General features: G+C 56.7%; 9 protein-coding genes across 9 annotated transcripts; all 9 read right to left on the bottom strand.

Moving 5' to 3' along the window:
- Positions 1–532: 532 nt before the first annotated feature.
- Positions 533–1,978, bottom strand: LSCM1_02669 (uncharacterized protein; the record flags this gene model as incomplete). The annotated part of the gene is made up of 1 exon (XM_067320246.1): positions 533–1,978. One exon carries the CDS (start codon positions 1,976–1,978, stop codon positions 533–535), a length of 1,446 nt encoding a protein of 481 aa, XP_067175621.1.
- Positions 1,979–2,321: 343 nt separating this feature from the next.
- Positions 2,322–2,936, bottom strand: LSCM1_02668 (uncharacterized protein; the record flags this gene model as incomplete). The annotated part of the gene is made up of 1 exon (XM_067320245.1): positions 2,322–2,936. One exon carries the CDS (start codon positions 2,934–2,936, stop codon positions 2,322–2,324), a length of 615 nt encoding a protein of 204 aa, XP_067175620.1.
- Positions 2,937–3,290: 354 nt separating this feature from the next.
- On the bottom strand, positions 3,291–4,088 carry LSCM1_02667 (uncharacterized protein; the record flags this gene model as incomplete). The annotated part of the gene is made up of 1 exon (XM_067320244.1): positions 3,291–4,088. The coding sequence occupies one exon, from the start codon at positions 4,086–4,088 to the stop codon at positions 3,291–3,293; it is 798 nt and encodes a 265-aa protein (XP_067175619.1).
- Positions 4,089–4,419: 331 nt separating this feature from the next.
- Positions 4,420–4,791, bottom strand: LSCM1_02666 (uncharacterized protein; the record flags this gene model as incomplete). The annotated part of the gene is made up of 1 exon (XM_067320243.1): positions 4,420–4,791. One exon carries the CDS (start codon positions 4,789–4,791, stop codon positions 4,420–4,422), a length of 372 nt encoding a protein of 123 aa, XP_067175618.1.
- Positions 4,792–5,236: 445 nt separating this feature from the next.
- Positions 5,237–5,827, bottom strand: LSCM1_02665 (uncharacterized protein; the record flags this gene model as incomplete). The annotated part of the gene is made up of 1 exon (XM_067320242.1): positions 5,237–5,827. One exon carries the CDS (start codon positions 5,825–5,827, stop codon positions 5,237–5,239), a length of 591 nt encoding a protein of 196 aa, XP_067175617.1.
- Positions 5,828–6,712: 885 nt separating this feature from the next.
- Positions 6,713–9,430, bottom strand: LSCM1_02664 (uncharacterized protein; the record flags this gene model as incomplete). The annotated part of the gene is made up of 1 exon (XM_067320241.1): positions 6,713–9,430. One exon carries the CDS (start codon positions 9,428–9,430, stop codon positions 6,713–6,715), a length of 2,718 nt encoding a protein of 905 aa, XP_067175616.1.
- A 7,019-nt stretch (positions 9,431–16,449) lies between these two features.
- Positions 16,450–17,856, bottom strand: LSCM1_02663 (uncharacterized protein; the record flags this gene model as incomplete). The annotated part of the gene is made up of 1 exon (XM_067320240.1): positions 16,450–17,856. The coding sequence occupies one exon, from the start codon at positions 17,854–17,856 to the stop codon at positions 16,450–16,452; it is 1,407 nt and encodes a 468-aa protein (XP_067175615.1).
- Positions 17,857–18,284: 428 nt separating this feature from the next.
- LSCM1_02662 (uncharacterized protein) lies at positions 18,285–21,026 on the bottom strand (the record flags this gene model as incomplete). Its single annotated transcript, XM_067320239.1, has 1 exon — positions 18,285–21,026. One exon carries the CDS (start codon positions 21,024–21,026, stop codon positions 18,285–18,287), a length of 2,742 nt encoding a protein of 913 aa, XP_067175614.1.
- A 1,133-nt stretch (positions 21,027–22,159) lies between these two features.
- LSCM1_02661 (uncharacterized protein) lies at positions 22,160–23,140 on the bottom strand (the record flags this gene model as incomplete). The annotated part of the gene is made up of 1 exon (XM_067320238.1): positions 22,160–23,140. One exon carries the CDS (start codon positions 23,138–23,140, stop codon positions 22,160–22,162), a length of 981 nt encoding a protein of 326 aa, XP_067175613.1.
- Positions 23,141–25,248: the final 2,108 nt, after the last annotated feature.

Raw genomic sequence — 25,248 nt, 5'->3', positions numbered from 1 at the left:
TAATTTTCGTTGAAGTTTACAAGGCGAAAAAGAAAAGGGCACAGCCTGCGAATGTGTTAAGCACCTGGAGTGAAGTCCCCCTGAGAGGCAATGCCCTCCACAAGGGTGGGATTATGTAGCGTGAGGGTTGCGCGGGCGTCGATATGGGAGGAGATAGAGGAAAGATGTCCGAAGAGAATAGAGAGCTGCGCCGCTACGTCGACTGTCGCTGGTAGCCTTTCAAGAGCAGGCAAGGAACGAGGACCTCGCTCTCGTCTGTGGCTGTGCAACAGCCTGTTCATCCTGTACCGCCCACATCCACGTGGAAAAAGGCACGCCCGCACATCAGCTTGTAGGCCCTCTCTCTCTGCGGGTGCACGGCAGTTCGCTTGCTGTTTGAGGGTAGCTGGGGGAGGTAGAATGAGCCGGCGCGCCTAAGAGAGCAAAGGCAGCATACTACTGGGTGATCAGCGGCGTTGTATGAGAATGCCACAGAAAGTAAAGCAAACGGTCAGGGCGCAGAAGACGACAAAGAAAAGACCAGAGCAGCCGCCTACTCGTCGTTGCTCTTCATGATCTTCTCCCTGTTGCGAAGGTAAGAGGACATAGGGAAGTCCGGCGCAATGTCGATGGTTTCCGTTGGAATCCAGTATTCCATCAATTTATACAGAACCCAATCCAATGAGCACAGCGTCCAGCATACAATTCCAAACAGCGGCCCGACAGACGCGTAGTTCATCAGCCGTTCGTAGAGGGACAGCGTTGGCATTTCCATAATGCGGTCGTAGACGCGCTCGGTACGCTCCGCCACCCAGTCCCAGCTGTAGAACTGCTTGCAGTTGTCGTGCAATGTCCATGGAGAGTGGTGCGGCACGTCACTAATGGCTTCCTCTAAGGCGGCAATGATGGAGGATGGGTCGGCATCCGCCAGAAGCAACATCGGCGGCGGAAGAACTTCCGGGACACCTCCAACTTTCGTTGACACGCACAGCAAACCGCACGATGCCGCCTCGATGAGTGCAATGCAAAATGCCTCAGTCAGGCTGCAATTCAGGAAGATCTGGCCCTGGTTCAAGACACTCTTTATCTCGGAGTGCTTTAGTGCACCGAGCATCTTCACACGGTCCATCAGATTGTGCCGCTCAATCATTTGCTCAAGCTGCGAGCGGCGCGGTCCGTCGCCGCCGATCACCCACTTAATCTTCGGATGGCGCCGACAGATCTCAGGGATGACATCGACAAAGAGGTCCGCGCCTTTGCGATACACAAGGCGGGTGATGACGACAATGGTCAACCCTTCTTTGTCGATCTTGGACGCCCAAGACTTGTACTTGAGATCGTCGGGCGGGGTGAATGCGGAGGTGTCGGTAGCGTTCGGGATGACGCTTGCCCGCTGAGGTGCAATCCGCGCACGCAGAACGGTGTTCTCGCGGGAAGTGTTGCTGACGCAGATGACCTGGTCAACGGTACGAAGGCTCCACACAAGCACCTTGTTGATATTGATGGACGCCGCGTCGGCAAACCCAAAAAGCGAGTGGTCGGTGAAACACGTCTTTATGCCCATGGTACCAGCGTGGAACATCGCCTCGTGGCACAGGTTGGAAGTGGTCTGATGACCATGTACGACTGTGATGCGCTCACGAATGAAGGTAGTGCGCAGCATTGGAAACGCACCGAGCCATGTCGGTAGCGTCACAGATCCCGGAGGCAGCTTTGCAGCCAGTATCGGCAGATAATACACCTTCAGTCCATTTGTGTAATAGCGAATCCCAACGCGGTCTCCATAGGCACGGGTGATTATGATGACCTTGTGCCCTCTTCGCATCAGGCATAGGGCTAAATTGTAGATGTGCACCTCCACTCCGCCGAACCCGGGAAAGAAGAAATCAGAAACTAACGCAACGCGATGTCGCCCCATCATGCAGCTTCTCTTCAAGCCACAGCTCTTAGCAGCAAGTGCTCGGAGATCGAGAAGTACGTAAATCACAAAGATGCGCATTCAGGAGAGTGAGCAAGGTGGTAGCGAATACACAGAGTAGTTGGCAAGTGCCACAGCCCCGTGCAGTATAGCCCATTCATAGATACCCTCCCGCTCTTTTTCACTTGGGAAGGCACATGCAAAGTTTGGGCAGTGATGTCGTCGGCCTCTGCCTACAGCATTCTTCTGTTTTCGCTCTTCAACGCTCCCCCCACGTGTGCGAGCCTGAAGTGAAAGTGCGCTACTCGACACGAGGGAAAAAGCGACTGCGAAGATTGCGAAAGGCTTGCGATGAGGGATTCCCTCGTGTGTGTGTGTGTGTGTGTGTGTGTGTGTGTGTACTCCCGGTCAGTCGGGTTCGTTTTCACCCAGCTCCCTTGGCAAGTGAAAAGTCTGTAGCGTCGGCATACGAGAGGGACCGCCTCATCGCAGTGAATCGCGACAGTACGTCGGAATGGAAAGCGTTTGCAGCATCCTCAGAGAGAAAGCGCAGAAACGACCGACCGCCTTCCTTTCGGTCTTCAAACACCTCGACAGCCGACGAGCGCGCCATTTGAGAAATCTCGCGCCGGTCGGGTTCCGCCACATCTTTCCAATACACAACCAAGTAGCCGTTAGATGCGGCGCCACCATCGCCCACAGTGGAGACAGCAGGGGTGTACTTGTGCCTCACATAGGGTCGCCTCGCAAAGGCGTCAACGCCGTTTTCGTGAATCCATCCGACATCAGCAATGCCAATATTCTCAGACTCGTCTGCCAGTTGCGAGAGCGACGCGTAGCAAACCGCACAGCTCAGCGAATCCGCAAAGAAGACGACGGTGGCGTAGTTGCCGTCAGTGAGCACGAAGCTGTGAACAACGCTTGTCTTGCCAAACTTCTCAAAAGCAGCGCACAGCTTCTCGGGAGCTAACGCCGCGACGTGGTAGACGACTACGCCGTGGATGTCTCCTAGTTGAACTGCAAGCGGCCTCCTCTGCATCAGTGATTTACCGCTAAATGAGAGTTGCGCTTGCCTGAGACCCTAAGTGATTAGAGCCGCTACTTCTTCATAATCGGAGAAGAGATCAAAGGCGATAGGAGGCGGAGGTGAAGAGTCATGCATGCAGATACGCTCCTCTTCTGGAATCAGTGCCGTGACTCGACGCTCTCCGAACATGGATGAGGGTTTCTCTCGTGGGCGGCCAAGACCACCCATCGGCAGATGCAATAGGGCAAGTGGTTTATGTTGGTCAAGCGTACACGTTTTGCTTTTCAGAACAGTACAAGACTCTAAGAAGAGTGATAGAGCACAGAGTGAGAGGGCGAAGGAATCTAGTGCCAAAGCGAAGCCCGCCTAGGAGGCACAGAAGAACAAGTTAGCTGTGCGACTGCCTCGCTCCGTGAACCACTCAAACCGTAAAAGGGCAATGCCGTCAGATCCGAACCCCAGCATGAGAGAGGCCTTGTCTGCCAGCTTCATCATCCGTGTGCAGAGGAGCGCGTACTCTTGCAAATCAGAGCAACGTGCCGACCCCTCCAGGTGCTTGGATACGTTATCGTGCTCATTCAACGAGAGCTGCAGTGACGAGGTGACGGTGCTCGTTTTCATGACCAGCTCGCACTCCGTCGGCGAAACGCGTTGAAGAAACACGTCACATTGATCGTCGTCATCAGCGCAGATGGAGCGGACAACCACTCCAAAGTTCCGAATGTCGGAAATGGTGTAGAGTACCCCCACATCGTGATCGACAAGGAGCTTTGGTCCAAGGTCGTGGAGAGCCCCGACCTGCGCTACCTGCACACCGGAGTTGTCTTCCTTTTTCTGATAGAGAAAGGCACATGCGAGGTCGTCTGCGATCTCGAGAGTGATGGGAGAGAGGCCACTGAAGCAGCTGAGAACACTAGTGAAAAAGGCAGCGTTTACAGCCCACGACGTCGCCTGCGGGTTTCCAGCTGCAACCCTTTGCGGGCCCTCAGACTCGTCCGCAAAGTCTACGGCGGTATAGCTGAATGGAGGGATGTTGACGGTAGAAACCTGCAGCATGGTACGCCGGCCTTCATGACTCAGCTTGAACTTTACAGTATCGTCGAACTGCAGCAGATACTGAGTGACAAAGAGAAGCTCAGCTCCGCGTGGAAACTGGAATGCCATGTCGGAGCGCGGAGAAGCCCGGAGGCTTTCGCAGGCGTATGGCAAAGCAGCAAAGGGGAACGAGAAGTCAGCAGAAGAGAGAAAGTAGCGGTAGGTAATAGAGAACCCATTATGACCACTGCAACAATTTCGCAGTGCTCGACGTGCGACCGCCCTCTCCCATGACAATCTCGGCCGACAACAGTGAGGTGTCGCCGTACTCTCCTTACGAGCTTTTCTCGGTCGACATGAAACAGCGTTCAGTCGAGATTTAGAGAACTTGTAAAGCAGCCGCTCTGAGATCTGGTTTGTTTTTCTCGCAACCTCCAGAAGACAGTCTCCGCAGCCTGATTCATGGCATCTCCTTCAGCTTGAACCCTTCATAAAGGCGCGCCAAGGCACTGTCAGCTCCCTCCAGCTCTGCCAGAGCTGCGACTTTCAATTTCAAGTCTTCTCGTGCCTCCTCGATCTCGTTATCGCACTGCTGCAAGCGCCATTCGAAGTACTTGAGTGTATCAGAGTGGCTCAGCTCGCACGACACAAACGTAGAGCCGCCACTCAGTATCCATAAGTCCTCCTCAGGTTGTGTTGAGAGTATTTTTCGGCGCGCCTCGCGATACTGGTTCTTTCGGCGGTCGAGATCGATGAGGTACTGCTTCGCCTCCGCAACCTCCTCTGCCGCGATCTCGATATTCGCCCGTTCCGCGTCAAGATCCTTCTCCATTCTTCGCGCGGTGGCAGTGTGCCGCCTCAGCTAAGTACAAGAGACGGTATGAACGAAAAAAAGTCGAAGGCGACGAGCAAGGAAGCAGAAGAATGACACCTAGAGCGAAATGAAGGGAAAGTCTAGAAGAGCTCGAGGACCCTACGCCTGGTACGCTTGGCACCCGCTGGCTACTCGACAAGATATGCGCGCCTAAGTACGCCGGATCAAATGGAGCCGGCACCAAGCAAGGGAGTCCGTGATGTCAGTGTCCTTTGCAAGTGCAATGTCGCTAATCTGTAATGCCGTTCTTTTCATCCACAAAAGCGAAGAGAGAAATTCCTAGAGTCGGCTTTATGTGAACTGTAATAGAGTTAGACACTGAAAGAGAAAAAAACGCTCCAGGCACCGCCACTCAATTTATCTCAGCTCGTCTCATGTGTAGCGATGACAATACGCAGCTTGCCTACTCTTGCTTGACTTCACCACAGTCAGTGATCGTGATGGGCTGGCGGGTTGCACCAGATTGGCTGCCCTGCACCTCCACTTTAGAGATGACATCGTAGCCCTTGGTGACCTGGCCAAACACGACGTGCTTTCCGTCCAACCACTCGGTGGGAGCGGTGCAGATGAAGAACTGAGAGCCGTTTGTGTTCGGGCCAGCGTTGGCCATGGACAGCGTTCCTGGACCAAAGTGCTTCCCAGCGCGTCCCGCAAATGACTCATCAGGAAACTTGTGACCGTAGATCGACTCGCCACCGGTGCCGTTGCCAGCAGTGAAATCGCCACCTTGGCACATGAACTGCGGAATGATGCGGTGAAAGCGGCTTCCCTTGAAACAGAGAGGCTTGCCAGAGCGCCCAACACCCTTCTCACCGGTGCATAGCGCGCGGAAGTTCTCGGCCGTCTTCGGCACAACGTCTTTGAAGAGTTCCATCTCGACCCGACCCGCCGGCTGCGACCCGATCGAGATGTCGAAGAAGACCAGAGGGTTCTTCGGATTGATCGGGTAGAACGGGATCTTGCGCTGCGCGCACAGGAAGGAACGACCGAGCATCTCTATCTGCGCACTGTCGGTTAAAAAGGTGGTGAGAGAAAGGATGTGAGTGGCTCCTATAAGTGTGCGGTTGTGTGAGTACGTCAAAGAAGAAGTGTGGATGCAGACGGTCAGCACGAGCGACAAGTCCACGAAAAGGTTTTTTGTTGCTTATAGAGGCACTTTCCTCAGCCACAGAAATCATGAAGAGCCTCACCGGGGCAGCCGCACACCCCATCGACTCGTGCAAAGCAGCCGCGTGGACACCCCCGCCATGCAGGCCGCCACGTGCCTGCATCCGCATCGGGGCGGTGCGCAGGGGGGCGCCCCACACCAGCAGGCAGTGCCAGGGCCGGGCGAGGTGCACCCGCGTGACGCCGACACTCCGCCCACCAAATGCATGGCACGAAGCCTGCGCACCGCCGCACCTTGCGGCGACGCAGCGCTACACAGAGCCTGGCCGCCGGCATCCGTGGCGCTGCACCGCTGGCCACCCCTCTTCCCACGTCGCGGGTGCTCGGCACCAGGTCGGCACCTCCAGAAGCGGCTCGGCGTTTGGCAGAGGATAAGGAGGGGGAGGCTGCCAGGCCGCTCGACAGAGCGCATCCGCCGGACTGGGATGCCGCCCTCACGGCGGCGTCCCCTGGTCATCAGGGGCGAAGGGTACCTGGCCAAAGAAGAAAGGGGTTTCAAGGGCTTCCGCTCGTGTCAGTCATTGGCAGATTGAAGTCCTCGCAGCACTGCGGTGAATACGCCGAGCAGAAGGAGTGAGATGTTAAAAAATATAGGCGTTGTACATCAACAGACTCCCCTGTTTCCCTTTCTAAACGTTTCCCATAAAGACCGAGAGTGTCAGCCTATGTTGGTTGAACAAATAAGGGTGAGCAAACAGAAACAACGTGGCATCTAGTGCTTTGCTTCCAGGTAGTTTAATATGTCTTGGCAGTAGTGTCTCTCCGCATGACGCCCCAACGCCGACCGAGCTAGGTCAACAACAATATGTGGCGAAACATCACCCAGCCTTTTCAAGGCCTCCCTCAAAGAAGGACGGATGCCGATTGTCTCCTCTGTGTCATCTAGGTAGACAAGCATCTTCTTCACGAGGGGTACCGCTTGAGTCGATATCTCCTCCATGACAAATGGTGACGTGCCCCAACCTTCGGCAAGAAGCCGGACCAGCTCGTTGGAGGTACGCAGGCGGATCACATCGTTTGCATCATCGAAGCGCAGAAGCACGGATTGAATAATCTCATGTGCGGTGCCTTTCACCATTGGCAAGCGACAGACCTCGCCAAGGGCTGACATACAAACAAGTCGCATTTCGCCGTCGTCGGCATCGGAAGCTGCGCACCAGGCGTTTATGATCCTAGTAGATAAGCTGTTGTTATCCGCCGCCATCTCCGCCTGTAGGGCATCGCAGTACGCCGGGTCGAGGAGAGCGCACAGGCAGTTCACAGCCACTTTACGAAAAAGGTGAGCAGTGTTGCCTGGCTGAAAGCTTGCCAATGGGAGGACGACGGCGCGCAGCAACTCACTGGTCTCGCTGGGCGTAAAGGCCTCAGTTCTGCTCCACAGAAGCTTTTCCAGGACAGTAAAGTACCGCAGCTCCTCTGTGACTCTAACAGCGAAGTTGACTTCCGTAAGTCGGGCTTCAAAAATGTCTGTGAGTACTCTGCCGAGCGTGCCAACGCTGTCCGCATTCAGTACTAGATCCCTGAAAGCGCTCACCGGAAGCGCCGCCCCGTACCGGAACAGCAATCGCCCAGCATGCTGGGTGTAGATACCCGTAAGTGAGCCCGTCACCAGTGTTGATAGCATCGTTACTGCTTCACCAGCCTTCAGCTGAATAGCAGGCATCTCAGTGCTCTTAATACGCAGCAAAGCATAAAGAATAATAGAATCCAGCGTTCTCTGCTTCGGATTGCTGAGCACGCCCTCGGGTAGAGGGTATTCCGGGGAGGCGATGAAGCCCTTTGCCACAAAGACGGTGATGACTTTCTGTAGTGTGTCAAGGAGCGCAGCCAGAAGACGTTCGTTCTCACATTCGATCAAATCGCTTGTTGTCAAGGCTTGAATGATTTGAGTAGAGTGAGCCGGTGTCAGCTTCTCTTTGGAGCCCTCGATAAGGTACGCCAGTGTTTGAAGAATCGAGCACTTAACCATCACAGCTGCGGTCGAGAATAGCGTCGGCGTTGGCCTGCACGCATCATCAACGGAAGTGAGCACCACCGTTTTGCCGCGTGACGTTTCGATAAAAGACACATCCTCGTATGGGCCACCGTTCACGGCAGGCTTGGCGATGAGAAGCGGCAAGTATTGCTCAGGGACAAGGAACTTCCCCAGCACCTCAACACAAAACGTCGCCTCCTGTTTGACCTCGACGTTTTCGTCGGCGAACGCCTTGTAAACAGCGCTCAGAATACGCTCAGTGAACTGCACGCAGGACTTCTCACAGTAGAAGATGGTGGTCCACAATAACTTGAGTGCGACTACCTTACGGTTATTCGTGGAAAAAGGAATCGCCCAGTCGACAGTGGTAATATCACCTAGAATCTTATCGAGGAAACCCCGAGCAGACGCAGCAACAACGTAGCGACTTCCCAAGCTGGGGCGGCTCTGAAAGATGTCGCAATGCTCTGCCGACGCCGTCATGAGCGCCATGGAAGGGTACTCGTCATCGCCATACCACTCAATATCTTTCATAGTGATGTGCCTATTTTCCATGTCGATTCGGTTGTCTTCGTTATCGATCATGTGAAGTTGCCCGACCCGCTCCAAAACTCGGCGTGCCGTGTTGCGGACAGCGTCGAACGAATCAGTCACAAGAAGTAAGAGATGAGGTAGGTACTTAGCGTGCATCTCTAGCCGCTCCTTGATATCCAGCAACGCGCATGACAAGACTGAAAGGACTGCTAGTCGAACTGGCTCGCTATGATCATTGCACAGGACAAACAACTCCGACGCCATTGTCCTGTTCTCGGGCTCGTCTTTCCCGTCTCTCAGCGCCTCGGCAGCTCCGCATCGAAACAAGACAGCAAGCGCCTGCGCCGCCTCGCACCGTACAGCACTGTGCTTGTGTAGAACACAGGAATCTTTCAGGGCCTTCGCCAGCGGTGTGCTGATTGCTTTTACTTGCTTGGGCTCGATGGAGCACAGCTGGCAAACTGCCTTGCACGCTTCCTTCTTGAGGTCTGGAAAAGGGTCGCGAAAGCAATTCTCTAGTAGTACCAAAAAAAAGTCGATGTAGTTCCGTGGTCCGATGTCGTGCGGAAAGCACGTCATGCAAGCCATCCCGAGTCGAAGAAGAAGAAGCCTGATCTCTTCACTCTCTTCAGCAACAGGGACGATCCCAATGCGTGTCACAACAGAAGGAAGTACCCAGTCCAAAATACTTGTGTCTTGACCTGGTAAGAGCTCGGTCGTTATCAGTACCGCCTCTTCTCGGGAGCGCTCTGAGGAATCCTCGAATCCTTTCAAGCATGCCCGGATAATGGAAAACTCTGTATCTTTTGATAGCCTCCCCTTCTCTGCTTTTATTTGTTCATGTATTTTCTTGTATGCTGCACACCTCTTCGTTTTGCTGGAGTCCTGCAACTCGTTGAGATATTTGGGTAAAAGGTCCATTGTTCTTGGGGTACTTGGCAAATGGCTGTGAGAGGTATAACTGTCAGTTGGTTTGGAGAGAGAAGTAGAGCATCGGGTTTGAAATGTACACTATTCTCGAAACAGTTTTGCATGCAGTTCTAGAAGAAAACATGAGAAGTATGGAGCAAATGAGAGCGTCGAAAGGAGACGAACGACTGCCGCTTCGCTTTTCGCTTCGAAACAGGTCACGTGGAAAACAGCAAGCAAAGCAAAAGAGGATCTTACCCTCCTGTTTTTTTTTGCTCCTCGAGTTTTCTGATGGCAATGCCTCCACTGAGAAACACCACATTGTATTAAGGCTAACTTTCCGCCAGTCCTCTGAAGTGCGAGAAAATAGCAGTGTAAGTTGTGTGCCGGTAGCACCCGTCTAACCAGCGTTTGCTGGAGAAAACGACTGCAGTTCTTGTTACAAGGAGAAAGCTAAAGGCGTGATGTAGCCATAAGGGGACAATGGCGGTATTCAGCACACTCTAGCCGATTATCAATTCATCGACCTGCAAGGTTTTCCAGTCCCCACAATGTCTCTTTCCGTCAACGTTGAGATCCTCCTTCAGAGCTTTGAAGCTCTCAGGTCCGACATGAGCACGGGAAGGGAAGCTCCTGATACATGGCTGTGTTGCTGAGGCCCTGTCAAATCGTAGCACATGCTTCACCCCCCCCCCCGAATCCCCCGACTTGGAGAGGAGAAAGCCTAAAAACTCGAGCTCGCTGAGCATGCATCCCACCAGTTTTTTTTTTCAAGCCCAACATGGAGATAGGAACGACAAGGAAGAAACTAGAGGGCTTGGTGAAGTGACGCCTCGCAATCTGATGTCCAGAACGGGAATATATTGAAGAGCCTAGGCTTCCCCGTCTTCTCTGAATTTGTACGTCATGTCAAGCATGCACTTCTCCACCTTCAAGATAATGCGCATGATTCTCATCCCGCGCGTAGCTGACACCGTCCCTATTACTCGAAGTTCCCTAAATCAGCAGCAGGTTCGATATCCCCTTGAGCAACCACTTTCTGCCGGCATCGCACCAAGAGCTCAGTCCCAATGACGGCCATGATACTTTGATCCGGCCTCCGCAGAAACCTTATACCCTTCCGCGTGAGCGTCCCAAAACAGAGCAGCGACTCATGTCTTGACCAGAATAGAGGTGGCACTAAGAGACCTTGCGGCCTCGGCGATTTCAGTCGCCTTATGAGCTTCGAATGGCTGCAAGCCAGGAGCCTCCAGGAAAAGCAGTGTGGCCTTCAGCGATCTCGAATGGAGTTCACTCAGGTCCTAAAATGTGAATAGCGGATGATAGTGGGGCCACCTTCCTTTCCACGACGACGACAAGCTTTTAACTGAAGCTCCAAGTCACTAGATTCAGGGCGTCTCTCACCCGTATAGAATAGCTCCGCTCCACTTCCCTGTGATTAACTTGCGCGGCTGCAGCCATCCCAAATAGCTGAATACCTACGCCAGCTATTAGCGCTGCCGATGCACTCGGTAGCCTTGCCATGTCCAGATTTCTGCATGGGCCGCACAAGCAGGTTGCCCGCCTGCCGCAAATCATTAAGGGCCTCGCCCACTACGGTCGAGCCGCGAGGAATCCAATGCGTATAAACTTCGTCTGTCCCACTGGGCAGCGACCGAAGTAGCCCACCGCTGTCTCCGGCTTCTGGCCTTTGTTTTCGCTCACTGTTCCTCTTTGCTACTTTTTTAGCTAAAAGGGAGAAGAAAGGGCTCAGAGAATGCTCTGCAAAAACGAGCGCTTTCAGATGCAAGTGAAAGCAAGCCCCGCCATCTCAAGCAAAGGGATGATCCCACATAGCCACTGCACGTATCGCTTCTTACAACCCACAGTTGAAAAGGAAAAGAAAAGGCTCACCCTCTCTTCACACTCGTTCATTTCCAGAATTACTTCAGCCACGGCAGCAGAAATCACTCCACCAACAGCTAGTCGTCCATTGGATGGATGCCGAAATCTAGGCGATTGTAAGAAAGATATGCAATACACCGAGTCCCCAGAGCCCCATTTAATGATCAGCTCTAGCCTCCAAAACAGTCTTCAGCACCACAGGCTTAACAGCATTAGTGTATCTACGAAACCCTTTCTACCTATCACATGCCATTTCCAACACCCGAGAGGTCTTGACCTCAGCCGGCCCTTGCGATACGCGCCCCCGGGAGGCATGCCGCACCCGCGATTCCCAAGCTCTCTTCTCCCCACCCGTAAGCAAAATGAAGGAATGAAGCCAGCATCCCCACAGCCTACCTCCCTGAAGCCATCACAGCCCAGCTTCATGAGAAAAACAAGAAACTAACACACATATATACATATATATTGCTTTCTCGGCCTATGAATATTGGATCCCAGCACCCTTTCCGCCCCCATTACTGTAGCCCTTTTCCTCTTCCACCGCAAAGCCGCCTCCCCCCCCCCGTTCCACCATTCACCATTTCAGAATTCCCTCTTCAGAAACAACCGAATATAAACTCAACATTCCACACCAGGCTCCACACATTACTCCCAAGATCCACCCTCCGCCCACCAGTTCCGGCTGCAAAACAACCTATCGCACGAACGTTGGCATCTTTCAGCGACTCTGTTCGGAATAAGGAAGTCCACTTCCATACCACGGCGGCCCCGAAGAGCCCAATTTGAACAGCCGCGCACCCCATCGACTCGTGCAAAACAACCGCGCCGACACCCCTCGCAGCAGTGCGCCGGCCCCGCCATCCGAGCACGCCACCCTGCCCCAAAGCCCTACCCGCCCCGCACACCGCCCCCCACCACCATGCAGGCCGCCACGTGCCTGCATCCGCATCGGGGCGGTGCGCAGGGGGGCGCCCACACCAGCAGGCGGTGCCAGGGCCGGGCGAGGTGCACCCGCGTGGCGCCGACACTCCGCCCACCAAATGCATGGCACGAAGCCTGCGCACCGCCGCACCTTGCGGCGACGCAGCGCTACACAGGGCCTGGCCGCCGGCATCCGTGGCGCTGCACCGCTGGCCACCCCTCTCCCCACATCGCGGGTGCTCGGCCCCAGGTCGGCACCTCCAGAAGCGGCTCGGCGTTTGGCGCCGGACAAGGCGAGAAACCCCAGCCGCGCATGGCAAAGGCCCAAAAAGGCCCCTTTTCGCGCCCAAAAAGCGCTACTACTTAAAGGGGATCTTCATATTAAGGGGGCCGGAAAAATTCCAGTGCTAGAGAAACACGCCCTTACACACGTTTATAACAGGCATATCAAGCTGGAAGCAATGATATTCATTTATGGGCGGCTTTGTCCGCCAGAAACCCATCACCCACGGCAAAAGCGGGGCGGAGAAAACCCTTCTATTGTTCATAAAAGCTCCTCAAGCGTGCGTGCGGGATGGAAAAGCCAATTTTCGCCTTCGCGCAGGAGTAAAAACTACAGGAAAGCAAGGCTAACGCGCTGCTTTGTTTTAAAGCAGCGGGCACCACAGCTAAGGGGGCCGCGAGGGCCCACCACCGCCCCCAGCGAACCGAAGAAAACGTTCGAGGGCGACTGTGTTGTGAGAGGCGAGAAAGCGTGAGGGGAGAAGAAGAACGTGATGTGAGTGCCCGGCGTTCCTGTTGGCCGCATGCGCTCCTCCACATTTGGGGAGCAAATCTCGCCGCGGCTTCGCTGCGCTCGCGGGTCTCATTTCTCCTGTAAGCAGACTTCTGGCCAGGACCAGCCCTCGTCCCCCTCACGGCGCGTGGGGACACGCCGCCGGGGACGCTGGTCGACAGAGCACGCCACTATCGTTTTATGGGAGAAAGCACACGCAGACATTAGGCTGCTCGCGGGACGGGCAAGGGGTACAGACGGGCTCCGCCCGCGAGCGCGCTTATACTTAGTGGTGGGCCCCTCGCTGCGCAGTCCGTGTGGGCAGTGCCACCCGAACACCACTCACGGGGCTGGTGGGGTGTCGGCGCGTCTGCTTCCTAACAGGATGGGGGGAACTAGGGAGCCGCATGGCAACACGTTGACCGGGCGCAGCTTTATTTACTTATGAATAAGGAAAGAAATCAACCGCTCACAGAAGGAATCAACGCGCACAGTTTGCAGAAACGGTGTAGCACCGGGCCGCGGTTACGAGTTCAACGAAAAGACACAAACCATTTAGGAGTACGGCACAGCCAATCGTTACGGGACAGACAGCAGCTTCGACAGGCACCCTCACTGCCGCTACCGGGGGCCTGCCAACGACCTCCTGGGCGGGCGGGTGGGCGTTTTTCCCCCGAAACTATTGTGTTAAAGGCGATGGTGGCGTGGAGGGCGAGAGGGCTTCGCTGCTTCACCAGGTATCCACCGTTTGCGTGCAGAGCACTCATGCGTGTGCAGGAGAGACGGTGGGAAACGCAGGGGGAGAGACAGAGACATCCCCCTACACACAAAGTGGTGCCCATGCGTGCCCGGTGCAGTGCAGCCTGGTCGGCGAGCCGGGCCTCCGGTTCACCTCCGCCCCATCTGGCGGGGCTTAAACGCATCGAGCTCTGCTGTCCGATTGGCAAGCGCACCCTACATTACCCGACACGCTCTAACCTCGCACGGTTGAATTTTGTCTTTGTTCAAGGAATGCAAAACAAAAGGCAGTATCCATTTGTTCCAAGGATTTCGTCGCGAGGCCTACCTTTTCTTGCGCAACTTTCATTTTTGCGTGGCGCGGGGCTGAGGCTTCCAACCCCTGCACGAAGCGACCTGAAAAACAGGACCGCCCATTAGAGGCAGCCCCCCCCCCCATGCAGACTTTCAACCTCAAATTCACGTTTGAGTACTTTTACGGCGCACCTTTCCTGGCTGTAGTTATCAATATATAGGCTTTTTTTCACCCCTAGCCGGGGAACAGAAAATTTAAGCCGCATGAACTTTCCGCATGCCCACATTGAAGACCGGAGAAACCGAGGTCATTGGTTATGGGCTCTGCGCCCCCTCGATTATTTAGCAAACGTTCATGATTAGTCAGGTTCCTTGCCACGACCTTTGGTCATGCTGCTTCAAGGTAAAAAAAAAAGAAGTTTTATTTTAGCGGGCACCATGGACGCCCAGCTTTTAAAGAATGGCCAGCGTAAGTACGGCGTTTTGAATTTGTTGTGCGTAATAGGGTAACATTATCTTTGATGGAGTTTAATTCAGGGCGCGTCTGAATTTTTATTTTCTATTCAGGCGAAAGCCGGCTGCCGCTGGTGCTGCCTCCTTCCGTCCTGGTGATTCCCTGATGAAGACAGCGCCCACAGCTCAGGCAGGGCAAAAAGCCACGAACGAGCGAAACCTCATGTGTTAACATACAAAGATGGGGTCTTCCATGTGCGGGCGGTGGTCGGTCCCTTTCTGGACGGCGGTCTTTGTGTTTCGAACCACCTGGCTTCGCGGATCGTAGGCGCGAGGAAAGGCTCGCGAGTAAAATGGGCAGCAGGGGTTGCATCTGCGCACGAAGCACAAAGCTTATATGGCTAGAGGGTCTTCTGCGCTTTGTTTTGACGGCTGCTTGATGGTAAGGCAAAAGCTAAAGGATTTGTAGGGAGCAGAGGCTTTGGTTTCTACGTCTCTTTGGCGAAGGCGGCGCGCCGGCGCCAGCTCTCATGGCGTTCGCTGGGGTGCCCCTCTTCTGCGTCCGTTGAAAAAGCCGCCGTGGGAGTGAGAAAGCAGCTGCGGCTAACCTTGCGTTAATCACGCTTTCAGCCATGTTTTCGCTAGCCCTTGATAGCCAATGGGTGTCGATCTAAAAACGCGTTGCTTGAAAGTCAGTGCTGCATCTCCTGTGCGTATGCGCCTGGCAGTTGAGGGGATGCTAGGGGCTCCTGCTTTTCGAAGCTGGTTTCACCTGATTTGGAGTCTGCTATGTTTTATTGATGCGCGTATTCGTTCTCATCCTTTCTACCTTTGTAGCGCTTGGTTTTGCTGTTGATAAGGGTCTTGATGCACTGAGTTTTGTAGGCGCTAGTCGCTTATTCTTCTTTTGCTTATTTCGGGATGATGGGCTACTCAGCGCCCGCCAGACTTTAGAGGCCTGCGCATCAGACCTAGCCTGTTTTGTAATGTTTCTTTTCGGCTTTTACAGATCGCACTTCAAAATCTAGAGACTGCCCGCGTTCTCGATGTGCTTCCTTGGGCTTGTGTCCTCTACAAGTGTGGCCGCGTTTTTACCGCAGGGCCCTCTCTATTTCGCATCGCCTGGTGTGGCTGACTGTGTTGGCTTCAATTTAATGGCCGTGGTGTTTTTTTGACCATTGATGAGCATGCACATCTTTGTAGAGTTTTACAAGTGAGGGATCTTCTTTCCAGGAATTTGCAAGCATTTTTTTTGTTAGTGCATCTTGATCGGGGGTATTGTTCATGCTCCTTCGTCGCCTTCTCGTTTCCTTCGATTTAACTTTTTCTGCGCGATGCATTTGGCTAGCCCATCGCGTTTTCTTTTTTCGCCCACCTTTGGGTAAACCATGGCGCCTGGGGCGTTTTTTGTGGGCTGGCTCATCGCGGCGGCCCCCAGGTCTTCTAAATTTCCGCCCGTCTCGCTGAGAAGCCTTGGCATCGCCCGGGTTTTGCTTCCGCTAAACCTTTTGTTGTTCTGTTCTTTGTGGGCTTTCGAAGGGTTCTTTGGCCTCGGCGTCGCCGCGCCCCCGGTGGGCCCCTTTCTTTTTCTTGCGCCATCGGTTTTTGCGTTTCCTGGTTGGTCGTTGGTTCGTTTTTTTTTTTGGGGGGGGCGCCCCCGGCCTCGTGCGGGCTTTAGGCCCCGGGGCCCACGGCGGGCCCGGGTGGTGGGGGCGCCGCCTGGTGCGGGCGGAGGCGTTTTTGAGGGGGGTGGGGGGGCGCGTGGCTTGCGGGGAGGGGTGGTGGTGGTGGCTTTTGGCGGCCGGGTTCGTAGCGCACGGCCCTTGCCCAAGCAGGCGGGCGGCGCCCGCTGGCAGGCCGGTCTTGCTTTGGCGTGGCCCGCGGCGTTTTCGGTGGGGGGGGGCGTAGTTTTTAAGGTGTGCGCTTCAGAATAGGAAAAGGACAACGGGGCTGGGGACCACCGCTCTTACTTGGGAGTGTGGAGAAAATGCTTAGCGACAATGTGGCTGAGAGCGAACGTGAGGCCTTTGGCGTACTCGATGTGCAGAAATTCATTGGGTCCGTGCGCGTTGCTCTTCGGGCCGAGGACGCCAGTGACAACGAATTGGGCTTGCGGGTACGTTTTGACGAGCGTGGAGATGAACGGTATCGCGCCACCCATGCCTTGGAACGCGAGTGGGTTGCCGTACGCCATCTTGCTGCCCTCGTTAAGCGCGTTCGCAAGCCACAGCTGGAGGTCTGGCGTGGCGCAGCCGTCGCCGGGCACCTCGGGCTCAAACCACACCTTGGCGCCATACGGCGGGTTCGCCACGAGCACCTTCGCCATTGCCTGGGTGGCCTTTTCCGAGTCTACCAGCGGTGGCACGCGGAGGGACAGCTTCAGTGAGGTAAGCGTCCGTATGACGTTGCCGGCAATGCTTGGCTCCGGCAGGTTGGCCCCGGTCACGGTGAGGCTCGGCTTCCAGAAGTTCCGCAGCGCCAGCTCTACATTGTCGCCCGGCTCCATCGACACACCGTCTGCCATGGCAAACTGCTGCTTGAACGGCACGGACTTCATGGACTCCATGGACTTGACAACGTAATCTGGAATCTCGCAGTAGGCCTCCGGGAACAGCACCTCACCAGTCTTCGAATCTTCAATGCGGTGCAGCAACTCGCGTGCAATGCGAAAAGTGTCCGGGACGACGCCGCCATGCATGCCCTCCGTCAGTGTCTGCACGTTGAGCACACCACCTGCCACACCACGCAGCGACGTTGTAAGCCATATCTGATCGTAGTTGAGGCAGCCACTGTCCAGGCACACCATCAAATTCACGTTGCCGATGCGCTCTTTGCACTGCTCCATGTAATAGTCCAGGTCGAAGCTGCCCGACTCCTCGCACGCCTCAATGACTACGACCACCCGACCGTGAGGAATGCCGCGGCGCTGCAGTACCGAGACGGACGTGATGGCTGAAAAGATGGCGTAGCCGTCGTCAGCGCCGCCGCGGCCGTACAGCTTGCCGTCACGCAGCACCGCTTTATGAGGGTCAAGGCCTTCGGCCCATGGACGGAGAGGGGGCTGCTTATCCATGTGGCCGTACATGAGCACGGTGTTGTTGGTCGGTTCCGTTCCAGCGATCTCGACGATGAGGAACGGCGTCCTTCCCTCAGCCTCCATGAGCTCGTAGCTGAGGCCCAGCAACTTTTGTCCATTTACCCAGTCGATCAGAATTTGAAACGCCTTCTTCATGAGTCCGTTTGTTGCCCACTGGGGGTCGAAGTCGGGGCTCTGGTTCGGCACCTCAATGTAGGCAGACAGCGCGGGGACGATGGAGGCATCCCACTCCGCCCCCACGGCTGCCCGGATCGCAGCCCAGTCGCAGTCGTTCATGACTTCGAACGAGTGTACGGGTATGCACACTAAGATATTAAGAAGAGCAGACAGAACACGAGGAGGGTGACCGCAGTAACTGAAAGGCGGCGGCCCGCACAGGGGAGGCAGCACATAGAGGGGAAAGAATGTTGGATGCTGGCAGAGGAATTCATGTGTGTGGCATTGGGGTCCGCTATCGATGTGGGTGGGAGATCGACTGTGCAACCCACACTGCAAAACACTGTGGTGCTGTTGGAGGAGACGCGTGCGCCACGTTGTTTGGATGCGCGCGGAGCGCCTGCTGCCGGCAGCAAGCGCCGCTCCATCACAAGTTGGCATGCCGGAATGCACGCGCTGTGTGTTTGTGGAATGACCCTGTAGGTGGGTGCGTGTGTGTGTGTGATCAACCGGCAAAAATCCTCCTGAGTCCGTGGCCGCTCCACTTTCTACACATGAGAACCACGCAGGTCCTCCACCATAGCCAACTCCGAAACGAAGTTACCGAGAGACAGGTGCGCCGGGAGCGTGCAGTGAATGGCGAGGCAGCGGGACCCGTGATAGTTTGCCGTGTTTACGCTGCGCAGCAGTGACGATCCGTCCGCCGAAGCCACCGCCATGAGACCAGCGGGCAGACGATCCGTGAGCGCGCGACCACGCTTGCTTAGCGGCCACACACGCGCGCGCGGCCCGCGTGACTTGGCAGCGAAGTCGCGAACTGCTTCCGCCTGGAGCGCCAGATCCCAGTCCGTGGCGAGGGCCAAGACAGCGGCATCGCTTTCGAGTGCTGCCTCGGGGCGGCCGCATGCAGAGCCTGTGGACGGCTCTGGGAAGGATCGGCACCATGGCCGGGTGGCGCGAGGGTAGCCGCTGACTTCTACCAAGAGCGGACGAAAGACTGTTTCGCCTGTCGGCGCCACGGCGGAGGTGTGTGTGTGTGATCGCCGCGGCCCGTGTGAAAGGCGGAGAGGTGAGTCGAGGTGGCGGTCCTGTGTAAAGCCCAGCTGTGCTTCGATGTCGGCCAGGCTTTCACACCCCGAGGACTCGCTTCTCGGATCCGAGAGAAGTGGTAGTGCAATGTCATGAACACTGTAACGAGCTGCCTGTGCCTGGTTATACACCGGCGTTACTGGCGCCCTTAGTGCCAGCGGCGTGAGTTCTCCTGGCCTTGCTTCAGCGTCTCTTGCCTCCTCGGACTGGAAGACAAAGTCGCCGGGCTCCGGCGGCGCCGCCAGCAGGATGTCGCGACGTCCGCCCGTCGCCATCGCGAGTTCTTGAAGGCGGCAGCTCGCCACCACGTTCCACACCAGATCGCGCTTTGCGCAAACGATGCGTCGCCGCGTCGCCGCCGGGACCTCCTGAATCCACCACGCCTGCCACACTCCTTCGCGGTCCTCGCCACGGCACAACAGATGCAACGCGTGCTCAAGCCAAGGTGGTATCCCAGTGTTCGCCCCAGCCATAGCTTCTACTTCCAGACACACCATGATGACAGCCGCATCCGCGTATCGGCGCTTTGCTAGGGCCTCCGTGACGTGGTAGGTGCGGAAGAAAGGGATGGCGGCCGTACCAAAGTGATGCGGGGAAAAAAAGTTCGGTACGCATGTGGCGCACGCCAGTGAGGCGTGGTCGAGGTGCTTCGCAGGCCCTCCATGTTGCTCAAAGCCGCGGAGGAGGAGGGCGTATTGCAGCCGCGACGACGACCCATCAAGCACCCGCGGCGTGGTGTCCTGCTCACCGCAAGCATATGTGCGACATCCAAGGAGCTGGAGGGCAACCCTTGGCGTCCCTCGCGAGAGGTTGAGTTGCAGAATGGCGCGGGCGGCATGGAGGCAGTGCTGTACGGCGTCTTCGGCGCTGCGAGGCTCCGCCGAGGCTGGCAGTGCTATGCGAGCGCTGCAAGTCTGTACAACGACGTGCTCGTCATTCTCTGGCGCGTAACTGTTGACGCAGACATCCTGCGCGGAGATAAGTCCTTCGCTGGCGTCGACGATGTCGGCAATGGCAGTCGCCAGGGGGACGCCGCGGCGGAACAGCACAAAGTGCAGGTGCACAGTGGAGGGGGAGAAGTTGAGACACGACACCAGCAACTCACGGAAAGAGACAGGGGCCGCAAAGCACGGTAGCGCCCTTTTTGATCTAGCTGCTACTGCTGCAGAGGTGCCGCGCTCTCCCTTCGCCTCGTTGCCTTCGGCAGGAACTGTGAGGCTTCCAACTTCCTCAGGCCGCGTCGCGTGTGTGAAGGTGACGACCGCGCCACTGGGCAGAACCTCGTTCACCTGCACATCACTTGTGTAGCGGAGGAAACAGCGAGCAAGTTGTCGACGCCGTCGGTGTGCGTGCTTCGTGGTGGCGGTGGCGGAGCTGTGAAGGCGCGTTGCAATCCCGGCGCTTTCACGCGCGGCCGGTGTCAACGCCCAGAGACTCGGCGCCATGGGGCGCGAGGGCGCCGACATGCCTGCCGAATTCTGGACGTAACGCCCACGGCAGACATCCACAGCGCGGCGAAGAAGGGCCACCGCCTCCGCTGCGGTTGCTTGCTGCTCGTCGCCGTTGCTTGATCTCTCCTGGCCTCGTGCCGCAGCTGCCGATTCTTGAAGGTAGCGAGCAAGCTGACGCGCCATGCGCAGGGTCTCCGCAATCGCAAGGCGAGCAGCGATTCGCCGAATAAGTACCAGGTCGAGTGTCGGGTTGTAGGTGCGCACGGCCGCCTCGAGTTCGTGGCGGCTCTCACCACTCGCCAGCTCTACAGGCGATTGTGGCATCCATCTAGCGCTGTCGCTGTTGACCGAGCCGATGGTACTCGGGTGCGCGCTGCTGCTAGCCGATTGGGCCGTAGACAGCGAGGCTGATACTTGGTGCTGAAAATATGCCCAGGAGTCTTCGAAGGCGGTCTTGGCGGCGCGAATGAACTGCTCGAGGTTTCGTGACGCGACAGTAGAAGCGCGCATGACGGGTTCCTTTAGCTGTGATAATTCGCTCGGTGATGACCTGTGAGCGTGCTGCTGTGCTTGCTGTTGCTCTGCGTACCGCTCTAGGTCTGGAGCGAGGTACCGGGGCGTGTGCGAGTGCTCCACCTCACCTTCCGAGGTGGCGCGGCGCACAAAGGTTTGCTTTGACACGTGCCGATGCGCGCGCGCCATCGCCGCAGCGACGCCGCCGGTATCGCACCAGCGAGGCATACATTTCATGACGACTTTCAGGAATGTGGGGACGTGAGAGACGGAGAGGGAAAGGGCGAGAGGGGAAGTGCCAGGGAGCGACCAAAGGCAGCAGCACGACCAACAGTGTCAACGCACCGCAAAGGATAGCGTTGTGCTGCATCGCGCGACAGAAGGGGAAGGAGGGAGAGGTGGCAGAGGGAGAGACTTGGATCCGGTGTGTGTCGGGAAGGAGCCGGGGTGCGACGGGAAGAGACCACCGCAAAGGCCCGCAAAGGGGTTACCCCACCCATCAGGGCAACTGCACTTCGCTTCCCCCTTCTATGCTCCTCTTTTTTTTTTCATGTGCGGGGAAACGAGCCCGCCGCTCCTCAAGCCCAGCACACACTCTCGATCACGACAGGAGAGGTGTAGGGATACAAGGAAAACAAAAGGGAGGCAGAGAGAAAAAGAGCGGCAAGCCTCTGCCCTGCGGCACCCATAGGGCCTTTTCCATTTCGCCCCCTTTCCCTTTAAACTTCTTGAGCTGCTACACATCGTTTGTTTGCTGTCGTTGTTTGCTTCTGACGTCACCCATTTCCGCCTTGATAGAGGAGAAATAAATAGTCGCACCATCGCTTCTACAAACAGGCGCTGTCTATAACAGACGCGGTGTGCGCATGTCAGGGTGTGTGGTGGGGAGGGGGAGGAGAGCAAGGGGAGATGCCGGTTGAGTCAGTCTTCTGGTGCGTGGAAAGAGGCGTCGGTAGGGTGAGACGTCTCCACCTTGTCGAGGTAGTGCTTCCTCACACGAACGGTTGAGAGGTAGACGAGAGGCGCGACATCGGGAAGGAGAGGACAACCGAGAAGAAGGATAGCATATGTGCACTCCCCTTGTGTGGCAACTCTCGCGTGGGAGTGTGCACCTGCCAATATGGCGCTTGTATGATGTGTCCGACCCCCCTTTCCTTCGAAATTTCACAACCAACGCACGCACACACATGGGCTCACACGCCCACTCACGTACGAGAGGGAACCGCAGCAGAGCCACTCAGGTGGCTGCGCATCACATGTTTCGCTCTCACGATCCTTGTCAAAGATCTCCATCACCGCTGCCAAAAGAAAGACCCCTCTTTGCATTGCTGACACGCTTCTGCGTCCTCGGCAGACTGCCTTTCACGCTTTTACTGCCTCCCGGAGAGGAACTTCGACTCTTTCTTCAGGCGCTTGAGATCGCCATTCATGTGAGCAAAGCGGGTGATGATCTCCGTGAGAATCTGGAAGTCGAGCACCTTGTTGATGATGCGAATGGCCATGCACGTGATGCCTTGATCCCACACAGTGAGGCGACCCGCAGAGGCGAAGATCTGCTCCGCAATTCTCATCGGCGAGGCAGCGGCCTTTTGGGCCGTCTTCAGCGAGTCCAGCGCCGGACCCTCGTTCTTATAGAAGTTTGTGTCCACTGGGGACGGGTGGATGACTACCACGTCGATGCCAAGGTCGTGGTTCTCAGCCGCGATGGTGGTAGCGAAGCTCGTGAGGAAGGCCTTGGAGGGGCTGTACATGGTGGCCGTCGGGCCAGGCAGGTAGCACGAGGCGGACGAGGTGAAGGTGATGAGCCCCTTCGACTGGCGCGCGATCATTTTGCGCAGGAAGTGGTGCGTGATGGGCACAGCGCATCCGGCGTTGCACTCCAGGTTACTGCGCAGGCGCTCGAGATCAGTGTCCGCGAAGAGCCCGGTGCAGATGTAGCCGGCGTTATTGAAGACAAGGCCGACCTCAATGTCGTCCGTCTGACTGGTGATTTCCTTCATATACGCGTAGTCCTTGGCAGCCAGGTTGACGCCGACCTTGCGGAACTGCACGTGCGGATACTTCTTCTGCAGCTCCGCAAATGTGTTCGCCAGCATCTTGTCATCCAGAGCCACAAGAACGACGTTGATGCCCTGCATGGCCAGCTTTTCGGCGATGGCCTTGCCAATGCCACTGCTGGAGCCAGTCACGAGGCCCCACTGCGTCTTGTACTTTTTTGCCAATTCTTGTGGGAAGCGTAGGGCAATCTGCTGGGCCACGATGGCGCACAAATACGTTAGAATGCCGAAGGGTCCGATCCATCGGCAGATGTACCACACGACCACCCAAATCCAGGTGCCCATCCACAGCATTTTGCCGCTACGAAGGCGCACGAGTGTACAAACGAGGAGGTGGGATGGGGTGGGGGCAAAGAAGGGGCACAAAAGAAGAAGAGAGGGTAATGAAAGAGGCGCAAGGCGGGCTGTGGTTCGAACAACCTCAACAACAAAAAAGCAGCGACATGCCCGAAGATGTGTGGCCACGAAGATTTTGTGCGAGGGTGGCGGTGGTTGGTGGAGTTGGGGTTGGGTGGGGGAGAGGGAGGGAGGACAGTGAGTACCGCAGCCGGGTGGGACAGGTGCTTCTTGCGACTGGGAGCTGTGCTGCGCAGTAGCCGAAGAGGCAGGGGAAGAGAGAAAGGCAGTGGTAACAGTGTCGCCACACGCCTCCCACCCTCCCGACGCAACGAGCGAGCGGAAACGGTAGGCCGCGGAAGGCGTCCTCTGGGGCGGCTCAGAAAAAGAATCTGGGCGCCGAATGCTCAGCAGGGGACGACTCTCAGTGCCCATGCGCGTTTTGCTGCTCTCGCCGAAATAGCAAAGGCGGCCGCGCTTTCACACAGCTATGCAAGGATAGAGGTGTGGGTGGGTGGTACGAAGAGGGTGCGCGGCTGGGGAAGTGAGGTCAGGTGGCAGGGCTGAGCAGTGGACTTGTAGTCATAAGGGGCTTACGCGCAGAGAGCACCAGCGAAGGAACAAAAGAGGTGATAAAAGGGCTGCGGGGGCGGGGCTAGGGGAGGTTGAACGGGAGGGGAGTGGAAAGACCCGATAGCGCAGGGGGAAGCACCGGAGACATCTAAAGCGACAGAACACAGGAGCCGATGTGGGCATGAGATGCGCGAGCGGCACAGTGAGAGGAAGGTGGTGGTGGAGAGGGGTTGCAGGAAAAGGAGGACCAAACGAGGAAAGGGATTCTAAGAAGACGCACACACCATTTCTTCCATACCCCCCCTCCCCTCCCCCATTTTCGCCTCGATGCTCGGTTACTTGCAGGCACGCACGCGCAGAGCAGCAGTTGTTCCATGGACAAGCACCAAGACATCGCCACACACACACACACACACACGAGCACTTCTGTCGCTCGTATTCAGGGTGCGGAAAGGGTGCAGCAGACAAGCGTCGTGCACTTGGATGTGCTACTAGCCCCGCCTGCGGGCGCGGTTGCCGGAGTGCTGCTGTGGTAACGTAGTTGAAACGCAAAGAACTCGCCAGGCAAGTGATCAATCGCGCCGTTGCTGCTGTCGTGCCTCTCTCCTTTAGTGACGTAGTGCTCATGGCGTGGAAGGTAGTGCACGGCGGAAGTGGTCACGTCGCTGCGCGCCACGAACACCGAGACGACACCCTCCTTCGCGAGGAGGGGAGGCAGGCACACAGAAAACGCGTACGGATAGCCAACCCGCGGCAGCAGAGTTTTGTCACTGTGGTAAAACAGAACCTGCTGAAGGCCGCAGCCAAATATGTGGGTTGTGCCGGAGCTCGTGAGGCACACCACGATGTCGTGCACCGCCTCCGTCAGGCGCTGGTATTGCCGGCTCAGTGCCTCGCTGACGTTAACAGGTGCGTTGTTGTCGCTACTGCCGCATCGCTCGTGGGTGCATGTCATCACGGCCGCGGCGTTCCGCATTGAGGGGTGCGCCTGCGGTACGGCGACGATGGCGAGCGAGACGGTGTCGACAATCGCGGGGAGGTGGCCTCTATCAAGTGTGAGTCGGCTGGCCATCTTGTCGTCACCGACAAAGTCCAGCACCCGTATGCGCATGCCCTGCTCACTCATTGTCACACCGCTTTTGCCGTCTTCAGTGATGGCGACCGCGCGCAGTGGTGCCTGGTGAAGCACCTGGTCGACAAGCCGATGCGCGTCGCCATAGCCTTGCCGGCAAGCGCTGCCAGGAAAGTGCGCGCAGCCGTCGTGCGCGGGCTCCTCGAAGGAAGCAGTTGTCAGCGCTGACTTCTTGAAGGTAAGCAGACGAACCTCACCCCTCCTCTCTCCCGGCAGGAGGACACGCAAGCGCTGCACCGCCATTCCAGCCCCGTTCGAGAGCGCCGGAGTGGCCGCAATGGCAATCATGTCCTTCAGGTATGCGTTGCTGCTAGGCGGGTACACGGGAAGGGCATAGAGCGGGTGCAGGTGGTGGTCAAAC

This window comes from Leishmania martiniquensis, chromosome 33 (assembly GCF_017916325.1).
Source record: "Leishmania martiniquensis isolate LSCM1 chromosome 33, whole genome shotgun sequence".
Lineage (NCBI taxonomy): Eukaryota > Euglenozoa > Kinetoplastea > Trypanosomatida > Trypanosomatidae > Leishmania > Leishmania martiniquensis.
Note: the sequence above shows the minus strand (reverse complement) of the source record. Positions and strands in the feature narration are given on the sequence as shown.